The sequence below is a fragment of the Pan paniscus genome, chromosome 14 (assembly GCF_029289425.2).
Source record: "Pan paniscus chromosome 14, NHGRI_mPanPan1-v2.0_pri, whole genome shotgun sequence".
Lineage (NCBI taxonomy): Eukaryota > Metazoa > Chordata > Mammalia > Primates > Hominidae > Pan > Pan paniscus.
The window spans coordinates 53,228,862-53,253,689 of record NC_073263.2 but is presented as its reverse complement, the minus strand read 5'-3'; the positions used below and the strand labels follow the sequence as shown (position 1 = coordinate 53,253,689).

At 48.1% G+C, this 24,828-nt stretch overlaps 2 protein-coding genes across 10 annotated transcripts in view; both read left to right on the top strand.

The window, feature by feature from the left end:
* Positions 1 to 9,575, top strand: part of TMEM272 (transmembrane protein 272) — a 124,555-nt gene extending 114,980 nt beyond the window's left edge. For 2 of the 4 annotated variants that reach the window (XM_034936755.3, XM_014347438.6), the window contains exons 4-5: positions 812 to 894; positions 5,825 to 9,575. In XM_034936755.3, the coding sequence (XP_034792646.2) occupies positions 812 to 894; positions 5,825 to 6,187 (446 nt within the window). In that variant the 3' untranslated portion in view covers positions 6,188 to 9,575. The remainder of the gene's footprint in view (positions 1 to 811; positions 895 to 5,824) is intronic. The other 2 variants (XM_055096816.2, XM_034936757.3) reach the window with 1 other exon arrangement.
* Positions 9,576 to 18,758: 9,183 nt separating this feature from the next.
* Positions 18,759 to 24,828, top strand: part of DHRS12 (dehydrogenase/reductase 12) — a 48,908-nt gene continuing 42,838 nt past the window's right edge. For 3 of the 6 annotated variants that reach the window (XM_063595779.1, XM_034936754.3, XM_034936752.3), the window contains exons 1-2: positions 18,769 to 18,880; positions 23,317 to 23,450. In XM_063595779.1, coding sequence (XP_063451849.1) covers positions 18,825 to 18,880; positions 23,317 to 23,450 — 190 coding nt within the window. In that variant the 5' untranslated portion in view covers positions 18,769 to 18,824. Of the gene's footprint in view, positions 18,881 to 23,316; positions 23,451 to 24,828 lie in introns of those variants that run through there. The other 3 variants (XM_063595777.1, XM_063595778.1, XM_063595780.1) reach the window with 3 other exon arrangements.

Below are 24,828 nucleotides of genomic sequence, written 5' to 3'. Positions count from 1 at the left end.
TTGGTTGTTTGAGCCAGACTGGTCCCTGAGGGAAATGGGCATTTCTTCTTTATATTTTAAATAGACACATCATATCATTGGTTAATAGGTCTAGGGAACAAAGACCTGAGAAAAGTAGACAGAGCATTGCTTTGGGGAGAAAAACTACCATTAAGAAAGGGTAGACTGGGTAGGCTGGCTTGGTAGTACTCTGTATCTGGTAGCTAAGGATATGTGAGTACACGCGTGTTTCCAAGCATGGGGTCCAGCGAGTGACATGGTCAATGGTTATCATATGGTGACTGTGACTAACACGGCAGAGGGCTCGCTGCACAAGGAGGAAGAGCGGCTCCTCCCTGCCACCTGGCCCCTGGAAGCAGAGTAGATGAGAACCTCATTCACGCAGAGTCACATTTTGGAAATGTGACTCATAAACTGAACCTTATTTTAAGCATATCAAGAAAACCGTATATTTAAAGGGATCCTTTGAATCCTGAATCCTTGAAAACTTGAGTTCTCATACACTGGCTATTCAGAAAGGCAGAGTGCAACCCATAGCCAGTTAATACCCAGAAAAAAGGTGCAGCGACACCTGGTCCCTGCCCTGTCTGCGGGAGTATTTATCACCACTCCGCTGTGAGAGCCATTTCTGCGGTGTCAATCCACTGAGCTTCCTGAGGATCAGGTGACTGGTGAGGCTGAGCAGATCCCACAAGCTTATGGTTTGCATGATTAACATTTTGGCTTTTGAAGGTGTTCCACTCATTTTCAAAACTGGGCTTTGTGCTCTCGAATGTATTTCTCTCAATCCTCTTCTGTTTGCCCTATGTAGGAATGAAATTTTTGGAGGACTGCCCTATACAGCCCCTCATTCCTTTATATTTGCTAGTGGGTGGCATCGTCGGTACCTTAAAGGTAAAGTATCTTTATCTGTTGTTTGTAGTCCTTGTAGAAATTAACTCACAGGCATCCTGGAATGCACCTGTTATTTGCCTGCTATTCACAGGGGAGCCAAAACAACTTCCCCCTAAGCGTGGTTGCTGAAGTGATGGGGCTAGCTCCAGAGACACAGATTTTTCCAGATGCAGGGCATTTACCCAGGGCTGTGCATATTTGCAAGAGCTTCCTTCCTGCTGTTGAGTTCAATGTGCTAAGCTGTGGCTTTGGTCTGACAAGAGTTGATGCAGAGGAGTCCCTGACTGCCAGTTATACCATTGAATTCAGCCAGTGAAATCACGGTCTTTCTCTGCGCTGCTGCTGCTGCTTTTATTTTATTTTATTTTATTTTATTTTTGAGGAAAAAAAAGCTTCCTGTTGAAGGCAGGGTTTGCATTTGGTTAAAATATGTTTGATTTAGCAGTTCCTATTTCTGCTTTTAACTATACTTCCTAGTTCTCAATTGACTAACATAGGATTAATTGGCTGCAGTTATCAATCAACTATTAAAGTATTCTTATGCCTGAGGTAGGAGTGCTTCTCTGTGACTCTCAAGGTTATGTAGTTAATCTGCTCCTGGGCTGTATTGACATTTGTTTAAACAGAAAAAGCAACTGAAGAAGAAATATCAGGGGCGTGCATAGCCTGCAGTTGTTTTCAAGATCCCTGGCCCACAGAAATGTTACACCTACCAAGAGAAGCTTAGGTCAGCCTCTGTCTATCAACAACTCTTCCCAGTCTTCCAAGCCCACCTCACCACTTTCTATATCAAAGCCAGAAAACACAAGCATCCATTTTCCCAAGATGGTTTCATAAAAACAAAGCCGTAACACAAGAGAAAACTGAGTCAAGAGTGCCAAGTATGAACTCTCATTTGGACCCAGTGTTGGGTTTCTTTGCCAGCTGCCTTCTGGTGCGGGGATCCTTGGAGAGATCCTGGCCAGTGGCGCTGGTCATGCTGTTGATCTAAGACATCAAAGGAACGTCTTGAAAATTGCTGTTCTCATATGCAGTTGGTAGCCACAAGCTCAACTCTGTCGTGGGAGACGTCTGATTTGGGGCAAACCTTAGGAGGCTTTTGTGTTTGAGGTAACCTCACTGTTAAATGTCCCCATCTCCTAACAGCAATCTGGTGGGCAGTGTCCTAAAATGTACAAGTACACACAATCATCCCCATCACAACATCCCCATGGGATCTACCTGGGACTCTGTTCAGCTCCAAGAAAACCCAAAGGCTCTTGGCTCAGTGGGGCCACATTTTCCCCATGGCCCCCACAGTGTTAAGGGAAGGCTCTAACGGTTTGAGTGCCATAGAGATGCTTAAAACAAGGGCAGCGTTTTCAGCAGTAATTACCTCTGCCTCTCCTGTTCTCACTCATTGTCAAGCTGCCCAGTGGAACTTTCCTTTAGAGATGCTACTGTCCGTGGGGTCTGTTCCTCTTAAAAACAGCAAACTTCTCCTTTCTGAAAGCCAGCCCAGGACCCAAAGGTAATTTATTTTAGTGAACAAACTAAGGCCCTAATAAGCAGCATTGATTGTTTGCCCTGGCAATCTAAAACCGTTTGAAGCCAAATTAAATTTTTGTGCTCATGATGGCAAGGTAATATACAGTGAGTCCATAACCATTAGAGCAGCGGCAAACAGGATTAGAGTCCCCAGAGGCAGAAGTTTGCCTGTGATAATGATGGTTTGTATTCAACCTCAGAACCTGCCTAGGGGGTCCCAACATCCTTCGTGAAATGCATCAGATAGCTTCACAGTATTGCATTCTATGAAGAGAAACTTGAAGAGATGTGAGCTGACATTTCATGGAGCTACCAGAAAGAACTGAGGGTCATGCCCCATTAGAAGATCAGGAAATGAATTAAGTAGGCTGTGACCTGCTTTTTAAAAAATAAAATAGAAAATTAGAGTGCCTAGTAAGTTAAGTATTGTGTGATACTTACATATGGACATGTGTGTGTTTGGGTGAGTTGACCGTGTGATTTATCATCCTAACTGGGACACTTTTGAGAGTACAAGGGGGCTCTAATAATCATCCTGCCAGAGCAACAGCATAAACCAGGACTTCTCTAAGCCAACAAGGACATGCAGTTACCCAGTGACTAGGACCTGGCATAAAATGTATTTGTTACTGAGGGTCATGTTAAAAGACAGTTTCCAAAACACGGATTCAGTGACCATTGCCTACCCTGCACTCCCCCTCATCTTCCCACATCACTCTTCCTAGTGGCAATTGCTACCCCTAGTAAGCACGTGCTTTTTGCTGATGCCATGCTGACGGCTCTGCCCTCATTTGGAATTCATTCAGTCCTCACCGTGCCCCTTTGAGGCAGGTACTTGCTTCAGGAAGGATTCTTTGACTACAAGGAACAAAAAATCAACTCTGGCTAACTTAAGAGGTCATTGATTGGAAGAGCTCACAACCTCAAAGGTTAGTGGGAGAGAAGGGGGCCAGGTGGCTCCAGGAAGCCTGGGCAGTGGGACCCACTTGCCACGGCTCTTTCCTTGGGCTGGTTCCTTTCTCCTGGCATCATTGTAGCCAAGAACCAGTCCTGGGAGGGCAGCCAGATCTGGGGACACCTGGTGGGTGGGGGAATTCCTCCAAGGAATGGGGCCCTGCAAGGAAGGGAAATGCATCTGAGTGATGGAAACTTGAGCTGGACTCTCAGTTCCAGCTTACAGTGAGGAAACGGCGAGCTGGTGTTCAACCTGGGCTTTCCCAACCACACAGCCACCGTCAGCCAACCTACTACAGGCAATTGGTTTTTCCCCTACCCTAAACCCACCACCCTTCACCTTTGCCACACCACTCCCCCTCAGAGGAGGACCCTCGCACCTCTCCTTATGCATAGGGGTCCCAAGTATGCCCCTTCTTCCAGGCAGCCCTCCCTGGATGAGTCAGCTCTACTGTGGGTGGCTCTCTGAACTCCCCCAAGGCCTCACTTTCCTTTTCTTATGGAGATGTTCTGCCTCCCAGCCGGGCTGCAAGTCTTAGGCGAGAACCCTCCAATTTCATTTCCTCCGATTTAATCATCAGTATACTGTGGTGTAGACAGTGGTCAAAGAGGTGTGGACCACTGCCCTTCTCATTCTCTTACTCACTGTGGATCTCAGTGAAGTGACTTAACTTCTCTGAGCCTTAGTTTCCTCATTTGGGCAACAGAGATAATACGCAGCCCCAGGCTAGGATGGACATTAAAGATCACACATACCAAGCATTAAACTAACCACTCTCCTTAGGTTTTGTATCTTTACATAAGTAATAACTCTCCATTTTGGAAAATCAGAGAATGCAGATAAGCACAAAGAAGAAAATCAAAATCATCTGTAAATTTCACCACCCAGAGAAAATTGCTGTTGACATTTTGGCCCAATGGCTCCAGTTTTGGTCCTGCGCCCATGTTTATTTAGTACCTCTAGCCTCAGGCTGGGAGAATTCATTGAGATAATGTATGTCAAGCGCTTTGCCCAGCACCGGGGTCTATTTTTGTACAACATCCATTCCCAGAGTCACTATCACCTCCTCACGGGTAACCCCCAGATCTCTGCCAGGAGTCCTCACCTCTCTCTGTTCACCTCCAGGCTCTGACTCTGCCGCCTGCGGGCCACTAGGCCCTGCATTTCCATCCAAAATTTTAAATGGAACAAGTCCAAATCTGGAGTTATCACCTACCCAAGGCACAGCTTGGGGTTCGCTGTTCCCATCTCTCTGTCTCTCTTTATTTTATCCTTGCTTCTCTTTACAGTTTGGAGCCCAGTTAGCTGCATCTCTTGGCTCCTGCTTGCCCTTCCATTTCACTCAAGCTCAGCATCTCTCCCTGCCTCTGCCAGTCGGCCACATCCTCCGTCATCCAAGGATTCTTTCTAATGCCCTGCTCTCCAGGGTTAGGGGTGCCATGAGTGTGGCCTCGGGAGAGGTGGGCAGCCTAGGAAGCCAGAGAGAGCAGATACACAGATCAGGCTTTCAAAAACATCACAGATCAAGTTGCTAGGCAGAGAAGACGGGGAGCTGTTAAGGCATTCCTTAGCAAAGACCACCTGTGTCCTTCCACCGCTGCATTTCCAGGGGGAACGTGTGCTCCCCTGTGACAAAGGCATTTGTGGCCAGTTAGAGTCGGGTGGGTCGTGGTGCTTTGTGTAACCAAGTGGCAGCAGAATTTCGAAGGCGTGTCAGGCTGGAGTCAGGGACCATCTACCAGGGACCCAGATGGTCTGTCCCCCAAGAGTATCACTCCCAGGACAAGGGTCTGTGCTCTTGACTTGAAAGATGTACGAGGACTGAGAGGGACTCTCAGTCCACAGCCCCACTTGGGAATTCCAGATGCCTGAGATGGGGAGTGGTACAAACTTCCAAGAAGAGAGAAAGCAGGCTGGGCGGGGCTGGGGTGGGGAGGAAACGGCTCACGGTACCTGGATTCGGCCAAGCCTGTTACATGGCCTGGAAGTACCAGGGAAAAGTCTGCTAGGGGTTCCTCCCAAGACAGAGGGATATATTTCAAGGTCCTCTAGCATGCGGACCAGGTGTCATTTTTACATTATGTGTGGGTGCAAATGTGCTAGCACAATACAGGAGAGAGTCAGTCTGAACCTTGATGCAGAGATGGGTTACCCCAGCCAATCCCTTGTCCAAACCAACTCACACATCTAAAAGGAAAACACCACTGAGGATGCTGGCGATGAATTTATGCCTTCATTCTTGCCAGTTTTAATTCTCATTCTTCAAATTAAATTTCGTTGCTTGATGGCATTTGTAACTCCAGTGTGTTGTTCACTTTTCATAACACCTTCCTCTCTCTCCTCTTTCTCTCTCCCTACCAACACCCCACCACCGCTACCTTCTATCCCCTCTCTTCCCCTCTATTTTGCTGCTCTGCCTTGCCACCCTGGCTCCCCACCACGCCCCAGGTGTCTCTCCTGTTGTATGACTCCACCAGGATGAGGCGGCTGCTGTCCAAGGCCGTGGTGATTGATGACGATGACGATGATGAATACCCCTGGAGGCAGAATGTGCACAGATACTACATCCACCTCCTGCTGAGCCTCTTCCTCTTCCTCTGGTTCATCCTGGGAAACTACTGGGTCTTTTCTGTGTACCTACCTGATTTTCTTCCCCCTTTCCAGCAGCCTCAGGACTACTGTGACAAAACCCTGTACCTCTTTGCAGTCGGAGTCCTGGCGCTCAGTCACACTGTGCTGGTCTTGCTCCTGCTGTGCAGCGGCTGTGTCTACCTGTGCTCCAGGTGGAGACTTGCTGCCGATGAAGACTGACAGCTGCCTTGTCCAGCATACCATGTATGCATATGCGTGTGCACGCACATGCGTGCACACAGACACAGACACACACACACACACACACACAGGTTCAGAGAAGGGCATAAAGGTAATAAAACCTTCCCTGAAGGCATTTAAAAAGCCACCCAAAGGCACTGAATATAATAGCAGACTAAAGAAACTCTTGCCTTCCTAGACATGGGGAAATCACTTCTGCTCTTTTCAGAGTGGGAATTTTGCTCTCACAAGAGTTTTCAAAGGGATAATTGTTTTTGAGGGTATGAAGTGTGGGAGGCAAAGAATGGGAGACCTTTTCAAATCATAGTGCAATTTCAATGACTGGTGCAAGAGCAAGGTTGGTTGTTGCTACTGCTGCTGTCATTTAGCCATGGTCACCTTGAAGTTATAGAAAGTACACAGACTTTCAAACAAGATATATCTTAACTTCACTCGCTATGATGGCTTTTGTTATTAAAAGGAAAAAGATATTCTTTTAGTGACTCTAGCTGCCTTTTGGGAAAGTGAAGGAGCAGTCTCTTCCAGCCCTATATCAGATAGGTTTGACGTGATGGGTGGAACATCCCAAGGTCAGCTATAAAATCTAACAACGTCAAAGCAGTAGCTTCCACATAGGGGGCGGGCTGGCCTGCTACAGGCATTGCCGTGTGCACCGTGTGCCGCTGCTGCAGGGTCTTTGCTTGGCTTTGAGTCTGTCTCTGCCTCTGGCTATTCAAGTACCTCTCTATGATCTGCAGCTGGCTGGGTGGCATAAACCAGTTTTGTATGTTTCTGGACAGGTTGCGTGAGTTGGGGTGCCGTCGGTGTAGCTGTTTTTGGTTTCTGAGCTTAAATATCGAATAATAGCTCCTCAACCTAATGACCAGTTAGGCTTTGGAAGCCTTTTGTAAATTGAGATGTCTGGAAGTCCAGGATGATGCCGAACAGTGACCACTAACCTTCCCTCTGGCTGCCGCTGTTGAGAGATGAAGTCCAGGTCTGTTGTCAGTGCTCGCTGGGGAGCCTCTTTATGAGCAAAAAGTCCCATGCTTTAGAATTTTGTATGAAGATGCTGTCATGAGTGTGTCTAGGGCAGTGCCCAGGGGTGCGTGGCACCTGCTTAACTGTGCTTCTCTCAGCCACGTGCATAGCATTTCTGTATATTTACACACTGCTGAGCTGTGTTTATTTTTTAACTTTGTTATGTTTTCTCATCAAACCAATCCCTGAGTGGCCATGAATGGAGGCACCTCCCTTCATCAGAAGTGTCAGCTCAAACCAAGAGGCTCATTCTTCTCCATAGCTTTAAGAGAAAGGCCCCGTGAGTCCCATGGGGTCTTCCCATTTCAGTTTAGAAGCACTCCCCGGGCAGTCACCATTAGTCCCCCTTTCCTCCCAGGTGAGAAGAAAGTGCTTGGTGTGCCATCTGCTGGACAAAGGAAGAACAGCCCTTTTTTTGCCCCTGTCCCTAAGGGCAGTTTCTGTTTTCATTTTCACTTGAGCCATGGCAGAAGACCAGCGGGTGTACAGTTTGCAGATCCTACCTCACCTATGATGCCCGATTCCATCCTCACTGTGTCCCACGTTGCCCTCTCTGTGCTGGGGACTGGGGAGAGTCTGTGGGCTATGATACTATGATACTGGGGTGGACAGGAGTTCCATGGGCTCCTCTCCCACCCTCCTTTCCCCAATCCATGACTCGTCAGCCATTCCCAGTCACTTAGCCAATGCTTGGACATCTGTGAGCAGCAAAGACCTGGGCCCAGGGACACCTGCATGACTCCCACATGAAAGCCTCTGAGGCTTCTGTTGCGAGGGCCTTGGCAAAGGCGGAAAGAGCTGTGAACAACCATGGGCATGAAGATTTCTGTTAGCAGATGGCAGGTACTGGTTAGTGCTTTGGATACATCAGTAGCTAGGTCTCAAACGTTGGACATTCCCACTTTCTGGTAGGCATGAGTATCACCAGAGTGTTGCAGAAATCTTTCCCAGAGGGAGTGGTGGATGAAGTGTGCTCATTCTCGTATGCACCCCACCAGCCTACTCCCAGTTGCAATGGAGAATACTGGTCATAGGTCCTAAATAATTGCTAAAATCTGGACTATATTTTTAGCTTTGAGTTTTCTTGTCACCAAAGCAGTAAGGAAGAGGTGATGATCTCTTCGTATAGGTCACACGTCTTCCCTGGTTTGAGGTTACAGTGAGCTATGATTGCGCCACTGCACTCTACTCTGGGTGACAGAATGAGACCCTATCTCTAAAAAACAAAATTACCCTCTTCTGGGGAAACAGGTTAGATCCTGAAGAAAATGTTCATGTGCATCCATTCATAGAGGGGACACTGAGTGGTTCAGTGGGTGACATCTTCAAGCGCAGCAGGCTTTGAATGATAACTGATTAAGGCCTCCCTCAGGAGATGGTGAGATGGTTATGATAAGGCACATTTCAAGAAAGAGGCTCTGGGGCTAAGTAAGGCAAATGGTCTATAACTGTGGTTCTTTGAAGTCTGGCTTAATCCAGGGATGACACCCAGACTGTCTAGGAAGGGCTGAGCTGCGTGCCCTTTAAGTGATCACCTCTTAGTATAATTTCACTGAGCTGGAGGTGAGTGTAAGAAGTTCCTGGTTATAGAAGAAGTTATAATCCTTGGCATGGCCTGAAGTAGGCAGTCCACACTGATATGAAATGTGCTGTGTATACCTGGAGAATGAAAATGCCCATCTAAGACTGGCCCAAGAGCTGGGCAGCCTTCCTCCATGGGAACCTGGCAAGGCAATGGGAAGTGGACATGGGAACACCTGAACTTTCTGGATGCTATGAAACCTCAAGGGAACAAATTATGTGGCAGAGAGGGATAATCTGTTCTTCCCATCTGAGAAAAGACTGCAGCAAAGATAAACTATATGTTGAGGTCATTTTATTTGCTACATCGGGCATCATTCTAAAAACCATTCTTTGCCTGAATCTATATAAATGACAGTTGAAAGCAGTAAAAGTTGGGACTGTTTCACTGGAGTCAGCCACACTAGTGGTTCTCAAACCTCGGTGAACCCTCAGAGCTACCCAAGGACTTGTTTGCAATGCAGAATCACAGCCCCCAGAGACTGACTTGTGGGGCCCAGCTGGTTCTGATTCAGTGGCCAGAGAAACCGCATGTGTGCACTCGGGCCACACATACAGCCTGGACTGGCTTATGTCAGGCCCATCCTGGTTGTCACCATGAGGACAATATAATGTCACTTCCAGTACTTCGTGTTATTTCCTTCTCTTTTAGTATGAGAAGTGGCCAAGTGGTCAATAGCTTTCATCTTTGTGTAACTGAATCTTGTGCTTCATTTCCTTCTGGGCATTTTTCATTGTTGATGAAATAAACTTTGTTCAATTTGTTCCCCAGTGTCTTCCTTGAATACCCTGGGGGAAGAGAATCCTCCAGTCCTTGGGATGCTTCATTTGTTCTTTCTTCCAATGGGATTTCTGAGGGTAGAAGACTGTGTCCACAGAAGCTGACAACCTGTTCTAGGCAAATTTTGCTCCATAAAACTCATAATCCTCATAATCCTCAGGTGAGTAGATGAGTCTGTAGTGGAGAATTGAGAAAAATGATCTAACAGAAAATTCTTCTTAGTAATCCTAGTGATAATTTATCTTTTATAAGTATAGAACTAATAAGACAACTAGTCTGTCTTTTCTAGAGCTAGAATTTCAGTAGTTCACTTTTCAGGTTAGCCTAGCATCACAGCAGCTACGTTATCTTGGATATCCCAGGAGACAGCATTTTGCCATTGCAAGCAGAAGAGAAATAAGAGAAGAGTGTTTCCAAATACATCTGTTGTTTTCTCTCTCTCTCTTTTTTAAGAGATGGGGTCTTGCTCTGTCACTCAGGCTGGAGTCCAGTGGTACAATCAAAGCCCACTGCAGCCTTGAACTCCTGGACTGGGGTAATTTTCTTACCTCAGCTTCTTGAGTAGCTGGGACTATAGGCATGCCACCGTGCCCAGTCAGGTTTTTTTGGTTGGTTGGTTTTTTGTTTTTTGTGGGTTTTTTTTTTTTTTTAAGAGATGGGGGTCTCACTATGTTGCCCAGGCTGGTCTCAAACTCCTAGCCTCAAGCAGTCCTCTTGCCTCAGCCTCCCAAAGTGCTCAGATTACAGGCATTAGCCACCTCACCCAGCCCTGTTGTTTTCTCTAAGACACTTCCTTTGTTATACTGGTCAGCCTTTAAAACTTACTGCATTGTTCAGAGAAGTAAGCTCTGCTTCATAGGCAAAGGAAAAGCGACTGGGACTTGCTGCTGGTATTAAGAGTTTGCACATACAGCATGTTCCCAAAAAGGCTTGTGACTCAAAACGTCCCTCTGTTCTGATTACTTCCTACTTACCCTATTGGTGAGGGAGGGGTCCCTGTCCTAAATAGTGGGAGAAGCCCAAATGCAACCCTTTCCCCACTGGACAGATGTGATGGACAGCAGCTTATTAGTCACTAGACTCACTGCCTGGGGGAGGAGGACACAGCATGTTATGCAGGGCCACATGCGGCTTGCACTTGGGAACAGAGTGGACCGGCAGGGGCCGTGGGGGTCATGCCTTGTAGTAGCAAGAGGACCAGGTAACCCTGTGTTCCCATGGGAGGAGTTTCCTGTCTTGCTTGAGTAATTTCACAGACGGGCAGTGAGGTGAAACCCATTAGGTTGGTGGCTGGGTGAGTGGTGGTGACTGACAGGGTACTGGTCAGGTGCGAGACCTTGCCTGCTGGGTCAGGGGCATGCCTGGTGAGGGCAGGGGAACTCACAGAGGAACTCACAGTTAAGCCCTTGGGCCTCTGTGAGGCTCAGAGATGTCAAGGCAGCCCATAGAATTGTCGGCCTTAGAATACAGCCTCCTAGAGCCACCCCTGCCTTTCTTTGGCCTTATTCTCTGGGTTATCTAGTCCTGGGTTCAAATCTGTCTTTGAATTTTCTCAACTTCTCAATGCCGGAAGGGAGATATAATCAGTGGTGAGATATACATTGCCAAGGAAGTGAAAAAAATAAAAAAGTCTTCTTGACCACTAACAGTAGCCAGATCAGAACCCTCGCCGCCTGCTTCCTGAGAGCAGGCTGGTACATCCTCTTCTCCAGCCTTCCAGTGATTTTCCCACCACGGCAAAACTCTTGCTGTCTGATCGGACTCTTGCAAACTGATGTTTTTTACTCTTTATATCTTTTTTTGAGTATTTAAGCTGCTATTTAATACAATGTCCTGTAGCCTGTACCTTCCCATAGCCATCAAAAAGAAAACAGAAAAGAAAAACATTTCCTACATCAATTTACAGTTTATACATTTGTTTATAAGGAAGCCAGTTTGGGTTCGATTCCCAAGTCACTGGGGAAAGGGGTTGAAGCCCAGATTCCCCTGGGATCCCTTCTGTCAGCCCAGCGTCCCCTCCCGCCCCCAGCAGCAGGTGCTGGCACTAATGGCGCACACCTGCACCCTTTTGTGGGGGCCGCCTTGGTTGACTGGAGCCAGCTGGAGCCTGAGAGTTCTCCCCCCTCCCAGTTCACCCCACCGACAGCCATAGCTAAGGGCTGAGTCGGGGAAGAGGGAGGAAAAGCCCAACTCCCTTGTTTCAGGGCAGGTCAAACTTGAGGCATTTATGCTCCAGAGCTGCCCGCGGGATCAGGTGAAAGCAGGGCTTCGTGGAAAGCCACATCCTTTCCCAGCGCTTCCCTTTCCCCAGTGCTTCCTCCCTTACCCTAGTTCGTTTCTCCCAAGACCGCACCCTCAACACATCCCTTGTCCCAGAGCTTCATCTCAGACTCTGCTTCCAGGGAAGCCGGCCTAAGCCAGGGTTATTTCTCCACAGCTGGAGGCATGACATAAATTACTAGTATATCCCCTTTTACAACCCTTTTTATTTTCCTAAAATGACGATTTTAAAGCTTTATTTTTATTATAAAAGTGATACATGCTATGGCTAGAGATTCAAATCGTGTCAACGAGTATGAAGTAAAAAGTAAAAGATTTGAAGCACTCCCCCAACTCCCGGTCCCCAAAAAGGTACCCAGTGTTAATTCTGTAGTATCCTTTTGGAATATGTCTATGTATCGTTAAGCATAAATATATGTACTTTTTACATACATTATGTCAGACTAGGCTGGGCGTGGTGGCTCATGCCTGTAATCCCAGCATTTAGGGAGGCCAAGGTGGGCAGATCACGAGGTCGGGAGATTGAGACCATCCTGGCTAACATGGTGAAACCCCGTCTCTACTAAAAATACAAAAATTAGCTGGGTGTGGTGGCGTGTGCCTGTAGTCCCAGCTACTTGGGAGGCTGAGGCAGGAGAATCGCCTGAACCCGGGAGGCGGAGGTTGCAGTGAGCCGAGATGGTGCCACTGCACTCCAGCCTGGGCAACAGAGTGAGACTCCATCTCAAAAAAAAAAAAAAAGAAAAGAAAAGAAAAAAAAATTATGTCAGACTATTCATATTATTTGACAAGCTGCATTTTTCTATTTCCTGGATCATGGATTTCTTTCCATTACCAGCGCAGAGCTCTGCCTCAAACACGACTAATATGTATTCATAGCACTCATTTTAAGAGGCTCATCCTCTGTAACTTGCCTGGTCTCTCATTTCTGTGAATCAAAATGGGAAAAGCAGTAATGTGAAACTGTATTTTGACAAATGAACAGCTGAGAGGTCAGTTTGAGAAACTGTTTGCCATTCCTCCTGTCGTGTACCTAAGTAGGCCCCTGGCTGAACCAGGCTCCTAGGGAAGTTCGTTGCAGGGCCTTTGGATTAGGCACATGATGCACCTGAGGGAGACTCACCTGGACGCGACGACTCATCGAGCTCCTGAGAGGAGAGAGGTTGATTAGGGTGGATGCTATTCTCTATGTTCCCCAGGAGTGTGAGAGTCAACAAAAATCCCACCATCACCAAGGCAACCATTAAAAAATCCCAGACTTTGGGAGGCCGAGGCAGGCGGATTACGAGGTCAGGAGATGGAGACGATCCTGGCTAACTTAAAAGTATAAAAAATTGGTCGGGCGTGGTGGTGGGCACCTGTAGTCCCAGCTACTCGGGAGGCTGAGGCAGGAGAATGGTGTGAACCCGGGAGGCGTAGCTTGCAGTGAACCGAGATCACGCCACTGCACTCCAGCCTGGGCGACAGAGCAAGACTCCATCTCAAAAAAAAAAAAAAAAAAATCAAAGCCACCTACTTAAGGACCAAACTATCCTTCCAATATCATGTGATTGTGTGAATACCTACAACTGAGATATATTCGGCAACAGATACAAGACGGAAGCAACACCTGAATATTGCAGAAAGTATAAAATGTATGTTAAGTTACATAACAAAAATTAATAATGTACCACAATGAGGTGCAATCTCATACGCATCAGGATGGATGCCATTAAATAAAAAAAGGAACGAACTCTGAAGATAACAAGTTGGTAAGAATGCGGTGAGTCAGAGCCCTTGTGCAATACTGGTGGGAACATAACGTGGCACAGCAGCTATGGAAAACAGTAGGGCAGGTCCCCCCAAAATTAAAAATAAAATTGCCATATCACCCAGCAATTCCACTTCTGGGTATACACACAAAAGAACTGAAATCAGAGTCTTAAAGAGGTATTTGCACACCAATGTTCATATTAATATTATTCACAATAGCCAAGAAATTGAAGCAATCCAAGTGTCCATCTATGGATGAATGGATAAACAAAATGTGGTTTATACACACAATGGAACACTATGCAGCCCTAAAAAAGAAGGAAATTCTGAAACTTGCTACAACATGGATGAACCTGGAGGACATGTTGCTAACTGAAATGAGCCATCCACAAAAAGGCAAAGTGTGATTCTACTTAGATGAGGTCCCTAGAGTAGTCAAATTCATAGGGATAGAAAGTAGAATGGTGGTTACCAGGGGCTGGGGAAGGGGGCAATGAGGAGTTCTTGTTTAATGGGTACAGAGTTTCAGTTTGATAAGATGAAAAAGTTCTGAAGATGGATCGTTGGCGGCAATGTAAATGTACTTAATATTGAACTGTACACTTAAAAATGGTTAAAATGGTAAATTTTATGTTGTGTGTATTTTACCATAGTCAAAAATAAAAATAAGTAATGTATTCCTCAGTCCTCCCAAGCCTCCACAGTCGCTCAATATTAAATAGCTGGCCAGTGCGGGGTCATTTGGTCATTGTCTGCATATGCAGGGCCAGGCTGCAAACCCAGTCTCACTCTTAGTGACTGCAGTGCTCAGCATCCAGCTCTGAGTGCCACTGGCTTAGGGGTTTGGGAGTGGGAGGAATCCTGGTAGAAAAAACTGTGGGAATTATAAGCTACCCTGTCACACCCAAGAACAAATCAACCAACCGAAAAAGGGGAGGGGACAGTAGTGGAAGTTTCCAGTCCCACAGAAGTTACTAAAAGAAGAAATGAGGAGACGCCACCGTGGGACACGTCCCTCATCCTTACAGAGAAGGGGTTAAGCATGTGGCATCTGGACCCAGACCGTCAGGCTGGGATCCTGGCTCTGCCCCTTTCCAGATGCGTGTGATCTTGGATGTGCCACTGAAACTCTGTGTGCCTCGTTTTCATTCGTAAGGAGATTAAAACAGTGCTTGGCACATAGTAGGTAGAGCATTTGTTAAATAAGAGAAAATTTTCTTTATTTCACCCTCATTACAATGCTGTGAGGACTGTACAGTTATGCTCCTCTGTAGAGGGGAAACTGAGGCTCATGGAGGTAAAGCGTCTTTTCTGAAGATGCCTCAGAGCTGAATGTGGGCCTTCTGACTCTCTATCCCAGTTCTCACCTTGCTCTGCATCCCTCTCCTGCCTGCGTAGGTGGCCCTTCTCCTGAGGCCAGAGGTGGGTACAAGGTGGTACAGAGAGTGTGGGTAGGGCAAGCTACAACCACCTCACCAAGCAGCCTGCATGCTCTTGCGCTACTCCTGCTCCAGGCACCACTAGAGAAAGCCCACGGCTTTTGCACTCAGAACAGAACTTGCTTGCCGTAAAACCGAAGCCCTAGAAGCAGGCTGCATGAGAGTTTAAGACGAACACGAGTCCCGTTTGTGGAAAATCACTTTCTCCATCAACTTGGCTACATGGAGACTGACCACCCTGGCTTCACTACTGCCCCACTTTGGGCCCATCTCACTGCCAATATCTGCAGTCCTTGGAGGGTGCACAGGGCTGGGGAAAGTAGATCTCTGCATGTTTTAAATCTAAGTAAGTGATTCATGCACATGGTACAAAATTCAATGGCACAGAAGGCATTCAATGTAAACTGAGTCTGTCTCCCGCCTCGGCTCCCCACTGCCAAAGTTCTGGCCAGAGGCCCACATTGTGATTAGCTTCTTGTGAAAGGAAGGAAACCCCTAAATCCAATTGATTTGTTAGGTAGGAAGTTGGTTCAGATGGGCAACAGACAGCCCTGGGTCAAGCCAGTCTGTAAAGGATGATGGGCACCGAGGGACATGGGGAGGCAGCCGGAAGGGCCTTTCTACACGGTGACTGTGTCAGCTGCGGAGTGGGGAGGAGGGTGGGCTGGTATCTACCACATACCTCTTCCCTGGGCTGCTGCTCTCTTCTGCTAGGAGTGAATGCCAGAAAGCAGTCGCCTTGGGTTTCTGATAAGGCTTTTGTGATTGAGGCTGGGATCCCTTGACCCGCCCCCTACTTCTTGTCATTAGGAAGAGCCCAGTTCCTTAATCCATGTACAGGTAGGGTCAGCACCTGTGCATGTCCACACTGAAAAATAAGGATCAGCATCAGAGACCTTCTTCTCCGCTCTCTGCCTCATCCTCTCTTCCTTTTTGTTCCTTTCCCTTCGCTGTCATTTCCATTCCCCACCCCCAATTGTACACTAAACATGTACATGAATGGTGCCTAGCTTCCTATGAGTTTATGATTTATGGTTATTCATCTTATTAACTAAGTGGCTTTGCCAGGTAAAATATTAAGGCACCATTGCCATTATGACCTTGTCTTCCATGATCTCATTGGCAGCTGGTGTTGCCATGACAACTTGGCTAGAGGAACTGGTATGAGCTTCAGTGGAAGGCGATATGAACACTGGTTGTGTGTATATGTGTGTGTGTAAGAGGATACAGACTTCTCATCATGTGTATCTGTTGTGCAGAAAGCCATGGATTTCCACAACTTCTGCTTCTCCTTCCATTTTCGTCAAAATTAGCCTCAGGGATCTAAATCAATTGGAATGGAACTCTGGGGGATGATTTCTTTGTTTGGCTTTTTGAGTGGCAAATTGGAACCAGGAACACAGAAGAAATATTTTAGTGGCTTTCCACCCCTGGGAAATGAAGCAACCCTATCCACTTTGACGTTTCTCTTAAAAGCACCCTGGGCCTAACTTATTTAGCATCCATATGTAATTTTCTTAGTAGATGTATAGAAAGTTGGAGCTGAAAGGAGCCCTGGGTGGCACCTAGTCTGGCCCCCTTTTTGTTCAGATGAGAAAAACTGAGGCCCAGAGGCTAAGTGACTTGCCCCCATTTAGTATGATGCAGCAGGGAAGCTGTGGGCTCTGGAATCATACTACCTGGTCTCAAAGCCTGGCTCCACCATGTATTTACCGTGACCTGAGTCAAGTTATGTAACCTCTCTCAGTTTACTCATCTGTAAAATGGGGATAATAGCAAGAGTAACCATATGGATCAGTGTGAGAATTAAGTGCTATAATCCACAATGCTTGACACACTTTAAGCCTTCTATACATTTTATCACACGGGTCACACAGGGAATAACTGGCAGAAATTGGACTAGAATCCAGCTCAGCTGACTCCAGTTAAACGGGAACATTCCCTTGTGAACTCCATACTGCCCTTTGTTTGTGTGTGTGTGTTACTTGGCATCCAAGTGAGAGTGGAAGCTCATTTTGAGACAGGGTTTGGCTTTTCCTAAGACCTCTTCTTTAAATGTATATAATGTATACACTAACTACCTCGTGGATGCTTGATTTGAGGCTAACACTGGACACCTCATGCCCTCATGGAAATTTCTTGAATGTACACTGCATGGCTGTAAGCACAGGGGAAAAAGGAATGAGAAGAAAACTTAAGGAGGGAAACCAACACTTCTGATCACTTCGTATGAAACTAAGCTCTTTATAATGAATGCCTTTAATCACAACCACCCCACGAGGTGCGCATATTCATTCCCATTTTACATATTAAAAAACCAAGACTGAGGGCGTATGCAGCATGCTCAGGTTCACCTGGCTAATGCAGAGAGCTGGGTTTGCAGCCACACTTTTACTTCAAGGGGCTGCTGACACCCTCCAAGAGACTTGGTGGTTCAAAACTATTTCTCATCCCCTCTCTGCGAGCCAAAAGCCTATTTCCTGAGGTGTTCAGAGAGATTCAGAGCAGATTGACACCTTTTCCATCACTGACACAAAGAGGAGGGTATAAAAAACAGTATGTAGCCCTGGGGATCTAAAATATTTTCCCAGCCAAATCGGACAGGCATTGAAAGTCACACCAGGCTGGGGTGGTTTTACAAAATGCCACTTGTTTAAATTTCCTTTCATCACTCTGTCAGGAATAACAGCAACGTAGTGGAGCCTCAGAGTCCTGTTTAGAGGGGCGAGCTGTTCCGGGGAAATTTATTTCAAAAGTTATTCTGAAGTAAAAACTTGCCCACTGTGGAGTGAGGTTGGACAGTGATCCTATATCCTAGGTAATGAGGCTATTAAAGCAGCTGGTCTCTTCAGCTTATGTAAGTGGGGCCCAGTCTCTGGGCGACTTGGGTAAACCGGTATAGAATTTAACAGGGTGACTAGGAGTGACAGCAGCAGTAAGACCCCCATTTCTAATGTGGCGTTAGGGTTGGAGGTTAGATGTGGACAGGGGTGTCTGAGTCCTACATAATGGGGCTGGATGACTAGTCTGAGATCTGGGTTCACGCAGCAACCACACTCTTTTTTACTCACACTGTTCATCTGGGCTTGGGTGGAAGGAGGCTGATGAGGATTTGGGGGAAATCAAGGGGCTCTCCCTGGCACTGCATGAAGTCGCAGAACCAGTGGCAAAAGTCCAACTTTGGAGACAATTACTTCTCGGGTGGGAGTCCCAGCCCTGCCTCTTGCCTGCGATGTCGCCAATCTGACTGCGCTTGCTGGAGACGGGAAATGTGGCACGGCACTGCATCCCCCAACACGTGTAGAAACTTAGAGAATGCCAGTTATTAAAATAACCCTTATGATAACACCAATTCGATGCAGAAGTCTTTTAAATATCATAAGCCTCGTCGTTTTATTCCACATGGTTTTCTAGGTAACCAAATTCTAGGAGGTGCGTTGCAGGGCCATCTTCGCATCCCGGCCATGCCCAGCAGGACGGTGTTCTCTAAACGGCGCTGATGCCCGATTTCAACCCCGAGGAGACTGCGGACCTCGACTGCGGCCCCCACCAGGGCCAGTCCGCCCTCACTCCACCCTCTGAGGCTGGGGCGGAGTCGACCGGCCGGCCCCGAGACCCCTTGCCTTACCGGTGGAGCAAGGACCCGGAAGCCGCGGCTCTTACATAACCGGGATGATGTCAGGGCGGGCGACTCCCGGGGGGCGGGACCAGGGCGGAGGCCGCGCCGGGAGCGCGGCGGGGCTAGGCGTGGGGCGCGCCCGGCATGTCCCTGTACCGCAGCGTCGTGTGGTTCGCCAAGGGGCTGCGCGAGTACACCAAGTAAGGCGGCGCGGCGGGGCGCGGGGCCCCGGGCTGTCACGTGGCCCGCCTCGGCGCGGGCGAGCAGGGTTGGCGGGGACGCGCCCGCGGCTCCTTCGCCCTCTCGCTGGGCCGACTAAGCGTGTCCAGAACGACGGGTGCGCCCGCCGTCTAGCGACCCACGGCTGGGCGTGGGGCAGTCGCCAGACTCCAGCCGCTCAATGCCCGCCACCGAGACTGGCGCCCGAGGGGCGGGGCTGTGGCGCGCCCAAGCCCAGGGCCGTCCCACTGACGTCAGGCGGCCCCGGCGCCAACGAGCCTCTTGGGCGGCACCTCGGCGCCCCGCTGGGTGTGCTCCTGGAAGTGTCTTCGTGGTGCTGCTGGCGGCGTCAGATAGGGCTGGATCTAAATCGCTAGCCAAGGCTCTGTCCTAGTGCCTTTGGATGTGTTTCCTTTAAAAAGATGCAGCACCTGGACTGCGACCTTTGGCTCCAGCTGGAACTTTCCAGCCTGGGTTTCCAGCCAGTGTGGCGGTGCACCCAGTGTGTGCTTCTGGGGAACGGTGCGTGGTGGTTTCGTCGCCCCGTGACCACGCTCAGTGTGCCCTAGTTGGCTCTCCACCTCATTGTGGTTTTAAGAGGTGACAGGTTCCTGTGACGGAGGAGAGATGGAGGTTTTCTCTTAGAATTGATTAGGCTAACCGCTGGTTCTCAACCCTGTCTGCACATCAGAATCACTGGGCGAGAATTAAAAGTACCCAGTTTTCAGGCCCCATCCCTACAGATTCTGATTTAGTGGATCTGCACAGGGGCCTGACTGGCATTTCATCCAAATGCCCCAGGTGATTCTCACCTCTGAGAGGCTTCTCCCTGCACTGGGGCTTTATCAGTTCCCACGGCAACCTGGCCAGCACTCCTAGGGGAGGTAGGAGTTGCAACTCCCTGCTCTTCACCCCACATCGTTTTGGAGAAGGTTCAGCTCTGTCTCAGGAGCCCCTGCTGCAGAGAATGGTGGGGAGTGTAGTCGTGAGCCCTGTCCCACAGTTTTTAGGGGAATACAGTGGCAGCCTGTTTCTTTCAAAGGGGTGTCCTCTGGCAATGACCATTAATTGCTGGATCTTTCCACATTACACAGCATGAAAGCTTAAGTCAGTTTCCAACCGGGGGTGGGCCCCAAGGAAAGCAGACTGTAAAAATTTCTCCCAGGACTCTTTCGCTCTGATTTCCCCACCTTGAGGGAAGGTAGAAGTGAGGCCAAGGGGCCCAATCCACCACAGATTGGTGGGGGAAGGGAGGGAGGGGAAGGCAGTTGGCAAAGTTAGATGGGTTTTCCTGCTGTTGTGGATTTAGTGAATAGGAGAGAAAAACAACAACCTTGTTTTGACTTCCGTGTGAGAGCGCGGAGTTAGAGTTTACAACGTTTCTCTCGGCACAAGGATTTTTATAAAGCCTCCCTATATTGGGCTCCTAAGGCAGGAGGATCTAATCACTGTTTCCTAAACTTTGCTGAACCTAATAATTCCCTGGGGCAGTTTTAAACAGACTCCTAAACCCTGGGCAAGTGTGGATGGGTCCTAAGCAAATTTCATATTTGGGTAAATTGAGGGTGTGGGGAGACACAGATACCTGCCAGCTTCCTCCTCCCCATCCCTGTCACCTCAGCTTCAGGAAACAGTAAGTACAAATGTCCTCTCAGCTTGAGTCAAAATCACTGGCAAGGCACATGATACCACAGGTTGCCAAGCAATCACTTCTGAGTCAGTAGGCAGGGCATTTCCAACAGGTTTCCAGGTGATGCTGATGCAGCTTGTCTGGGGACTGCCCTTTGGCACCGAGGCTGGGTGTTGAAGAATGGAACACCCAGCCTTTGGCTTGATCACCTACCTTCTGGTGACCTTGGGAAAGTCGTGTGTGTGTGTGTGTGTGTGTGTGTGTGTGTGTGTGTGTGTGTGTGTGAAAAATAGAGACTGATATCTAGAGACTGATTTCTAGAGTGAAAATAAAATGCTTCCCCAATAAGGGGCAGAGTACATAAAAGACAAGTCTTATTAACAACAGATCGGACCAGGATGGAATTCTTGTATGGAAGGCAAGATCCAAGGCAGAGGACAGAGGGCGGGGACATGTCCTGCAGGCCAGGCTGGTACTGCCCGCTTGGCAGCACTCCCAGTCTGGAGTTTGAGGAAGAGGTTCAACCCAGAGGAGCCAGCCTCAGCAAACATTCGTCTCTAATACGGATCAATGTGGAGCCCAGAGGCTAATGTCTTCTCTGACTGGGTATCACAGAGAAAAGCCTGTCAGCTTCCTGCCCCTGGAGAAGGGCTCTTCAGGCCTGTTCCCTGTGGACTGCTTTTTTTCTGGCTCTATTGTATTTGGGAAGTTCTTACTCATTCCCCACAATGCCTCCTCCTAGCTAAGCCCCTATTCATTGACTCAGGCCCTTGCCTCTACCGGAAAAGCCTTTCACAGAGATTCCAGGGCTCACGTCTGTGTTTAGGGGGAAAAAAATCTTCCAGTTTCCTCTTTGTAGTTTAAAATGCTCTCAAAGTCCCTACTGATTTGAAGGCTTGGGGGCCAAATTAGCTCAAGTTTGAACATGGACGGTACTGTCATTATTAATAGTGATAATAATAATGTCATCTGGGTGCGGTGGCTCATGCCTGTAATCCCAGCGTTTTGGGAAGCCGAGGTGGGTGGATCACCTGAGGTCAGGTGTTCGAGACCAGCATGGCCAACATGGTGAAAACCCATCTCTACTAAAAAATACAAAAATTAGCCGGGTGTGGTGATGGGCGCTTATAACCCCAGCTACTCAGGAGGCTGAGACAGGAGAATCACTTGAACCCGGGAGGCGGAGGTTGCAGTGAGCCGAGATCGCGCCACTGCACTCCATCCTGGGCGACAGGGTGGGACTCTGTCTCAAAAAATAATAATGTCAACTGCTAATTATTGAGCTCCTAATATGTTCCAAGTGCTGTCATAAGTGCCTTAGATGCGGCATCTCATTTAGGCTGCCCAAGAGGTATCTCTTATTATTCCCTTTCTGCAGATGAGGAGATAAGAGCTCAGAAAGGTTAAGTCAACACACAAGATTGCACAGCTAGTAAGAGGCCGAGCTGTGACTTAAACCCAGGTTGTTCAAGCCCTTGTTACTGATATTTTTTAGTTTCAAGTCAACCTTTTTGGGAAGGCTTTGGAATAAGAAGTCTTGCTTGCCACTCACAGCAGAAGCAATGGGTAGGGTGTTCTCTAAGCTGCCCTGCATGTTCTGGTGAGTTACAGATGGTGAAAACAGGAACATTTTTCTTGTTCTCTTAAGAACATCTGGCTTGACTGAAACAAGTGGCAATGCCTGCCCCGTGGCAATGACTTTCAAACCAAACCCAAGCTCATAAACATCCTTTGGCCACTTCCCCGAGTTCCAGAGCATGTAACTGGCAGTTGTGCTGTACCAGGGCATGGGGCAGGAGGCCAGCTGTTGGCTACCCTTTTGTAAACAGGTCCTGTGGGAGGGCTCTCAGCATCTGTGGAGCCTTGAGATCAGAGTCCCATCCTGCATTGCCCGGGAGAAATCTCTCGGCTCCGTGGGTGAGAGATGTAAGCTCTGAGACCCCAGCCTGCCTGTGTGTGGGCAGAGTCTGCCCTCTGGGCCTCCACCTGCCAACCCTGCCATTCTGCCACCACTGCCCTTAGCCAATTTCATAGCCAGGAAATACTAGAAGAGTAAAGGTAGAGAGGTATCGCAAAAGGAATGGGAAAAAGAAACAGTTAAGGAACTCACAATTGCATCTATCCAATATGATGCCTTTGTGCAAATCAGAAAAAATACCTCTTCTGCAATATGCTTTTCTGCCACCTGCCAGAACATTATCATAATGCAGATACAAATATCCCATCATTCTGATCCGAATGGCACTCCCTAGAGCTGTGCAGTGCACACCTTGTGTCCCTGAAGGAGCCTTGGCTTCCTCTGATGGGTGCAGAGCTTAAATAACTCTACCATCCTCCTCTTTTATTCCCTACTTGCAAATCTCCCCCGTTTCTCCAAGTAGGCAAGGATATCTGTCCTGCAATGCAATAAGCACAATGCAAATGGTCTCCTAAGCTTCCTGAAACCTGCCCCCCACAAAAGGGAAAAGAGCAATTCATCTGTCAAGGGATTTTTTTTCTTTTTGCCACTCCCCAGGATCGGGGCAGTCAGAGGAAGACAATTTGGATGCCAAAATGTTGGAATCTCCAATATTTTCAAAAGTTTGGGAAGATCATGGTCCAGGAAATGCAGGCCCCGAGATAATGGTGTTTGTGAGAGCAGGGAGGGCAAGGGAGAAAGGAGTTTCGTGATGTGTTGGGAGAGGCGGAGACAGCAATAATGCCCATCCTAGAATTAGGCTTTCTCCTGCAGGGGTTTGTGTTCCCCACTCCTTACAGCTGGTCTTCCTGTGGGTCTGCTCTTTCTAGGAGTGGCTATGAATCTGCATGTAAAGACTTTGTCCCTCATGACTTGGAGGTCCAGGTTCCTGGAAGAGTCTTTTTGGTCACTGGAGGAAACAGCGGCATTGGCAAAGCAACTGCCCTTGAAATCGCCAAGCGAGGTAAGCAGCTGCTAACACGTGTGTCCACTGAGCCCCACGGCCAGACTGCGGCCGGTCCACACTGAGGAGGGCACCCTGTGTCACAGGCAGGCCAGAAAGTCCTGGACGGCGATCCCATGGTTCTGGGCACAGCTGCCAGCTTTCTGAGTTTTGAGCTCCAGGTGGCTAGAGCAACAGGAGCCCTTTCCTCAACACTTAATTAATTCTCAGGCGAGCTTGGGGTCCTGCCCACGTGTCCCAGTGTTTTCTGATTAAGAACAGCGAGGGGCTCAAGCAAACCCTGGACATCAGAATCCCCAGTGGAATTTAATTTAAAAAAAAAACAAAAACATGAACACCTGGTCTCTAACTCATGTCTTCTCAATGAGACTCTCCTGGGGTGAGAGACAAGGGGAGGGGGAGCCTCGAAGTCCACTGCAATTTGGATGTGGATGGTAGTTATGAACCAAGGCCCCCAAAATACCTGGAGAGAGGAGTGCATTGAACTAAACTTCCTCCTTGCTGGGGTCCAGCCTCCAGGGCTAGAGCAGCCTCCCGCTTCCCTCCCCTAAGCTTGACTATAAAGAGGTGCTTCAGGTGCACTGTAAAGTCTTCAGTCAGCAGAAGTCTTCCGCATGGTAAATGCCAGAATTTCCTGCATGAGCTCAACGATCCTGGGTCACCAAATGGCTCTGCAGTGGCTAGAAAAGTTTGCTGCATCTCTCCAGAGCCTCTTCAGGAAAAATGGATGTTCCAGCAGAAGGTGGGGAACTAGGTTGTGAATTTATCACTTTTTAAGATGCTGAAGATGTTTTCTTTTTTCCTCTCTCTAAATCCAAGTTAGGCATTTTTCAGGGGACTATTATATCATTTGAAGCTTTATTTAATTATCTGCCAAGTCAGGGAGAGGATTAATTGCATCTTAGCAGCTGGGAAGCACTCTGAAGTGCGGAGAGGAGGAGAGAAGAGGGGCTAGTGTTGTGGTTAGCCTGTAGCCTCCCATGAAACACCCCATTTAATCAAGTGGGTGATTTTTAGTAAAGAAAGCAGACTCCATAACGATTCGTTCTTAGCTGCCACGGCGAAGGCATTCTGCTTTAAATTGACCTTGATTGATGATGGTGTGGCATTTGCTGGGATAATGTGAGGGCTGCTGATGGACTCAACATTCAGTCAATACTTGAGTCTCTACTACATGCTAGGCAAGTGGCTGTCTACTTTGGCTGAACATTACATCACCAGGGGAGCTTGTAAAACATACCCAGTCCTGGGCCTATCGCCTAGATCTTTAAAAGCTCCCTAGGTGAGTCTAAAGTGCAGCCAGGTTTAACACATCTGGGTCAGCTACTATGCTAGATGCTAGGGAGGCATATGTGACCCAGATCAATGTTCCTTATCC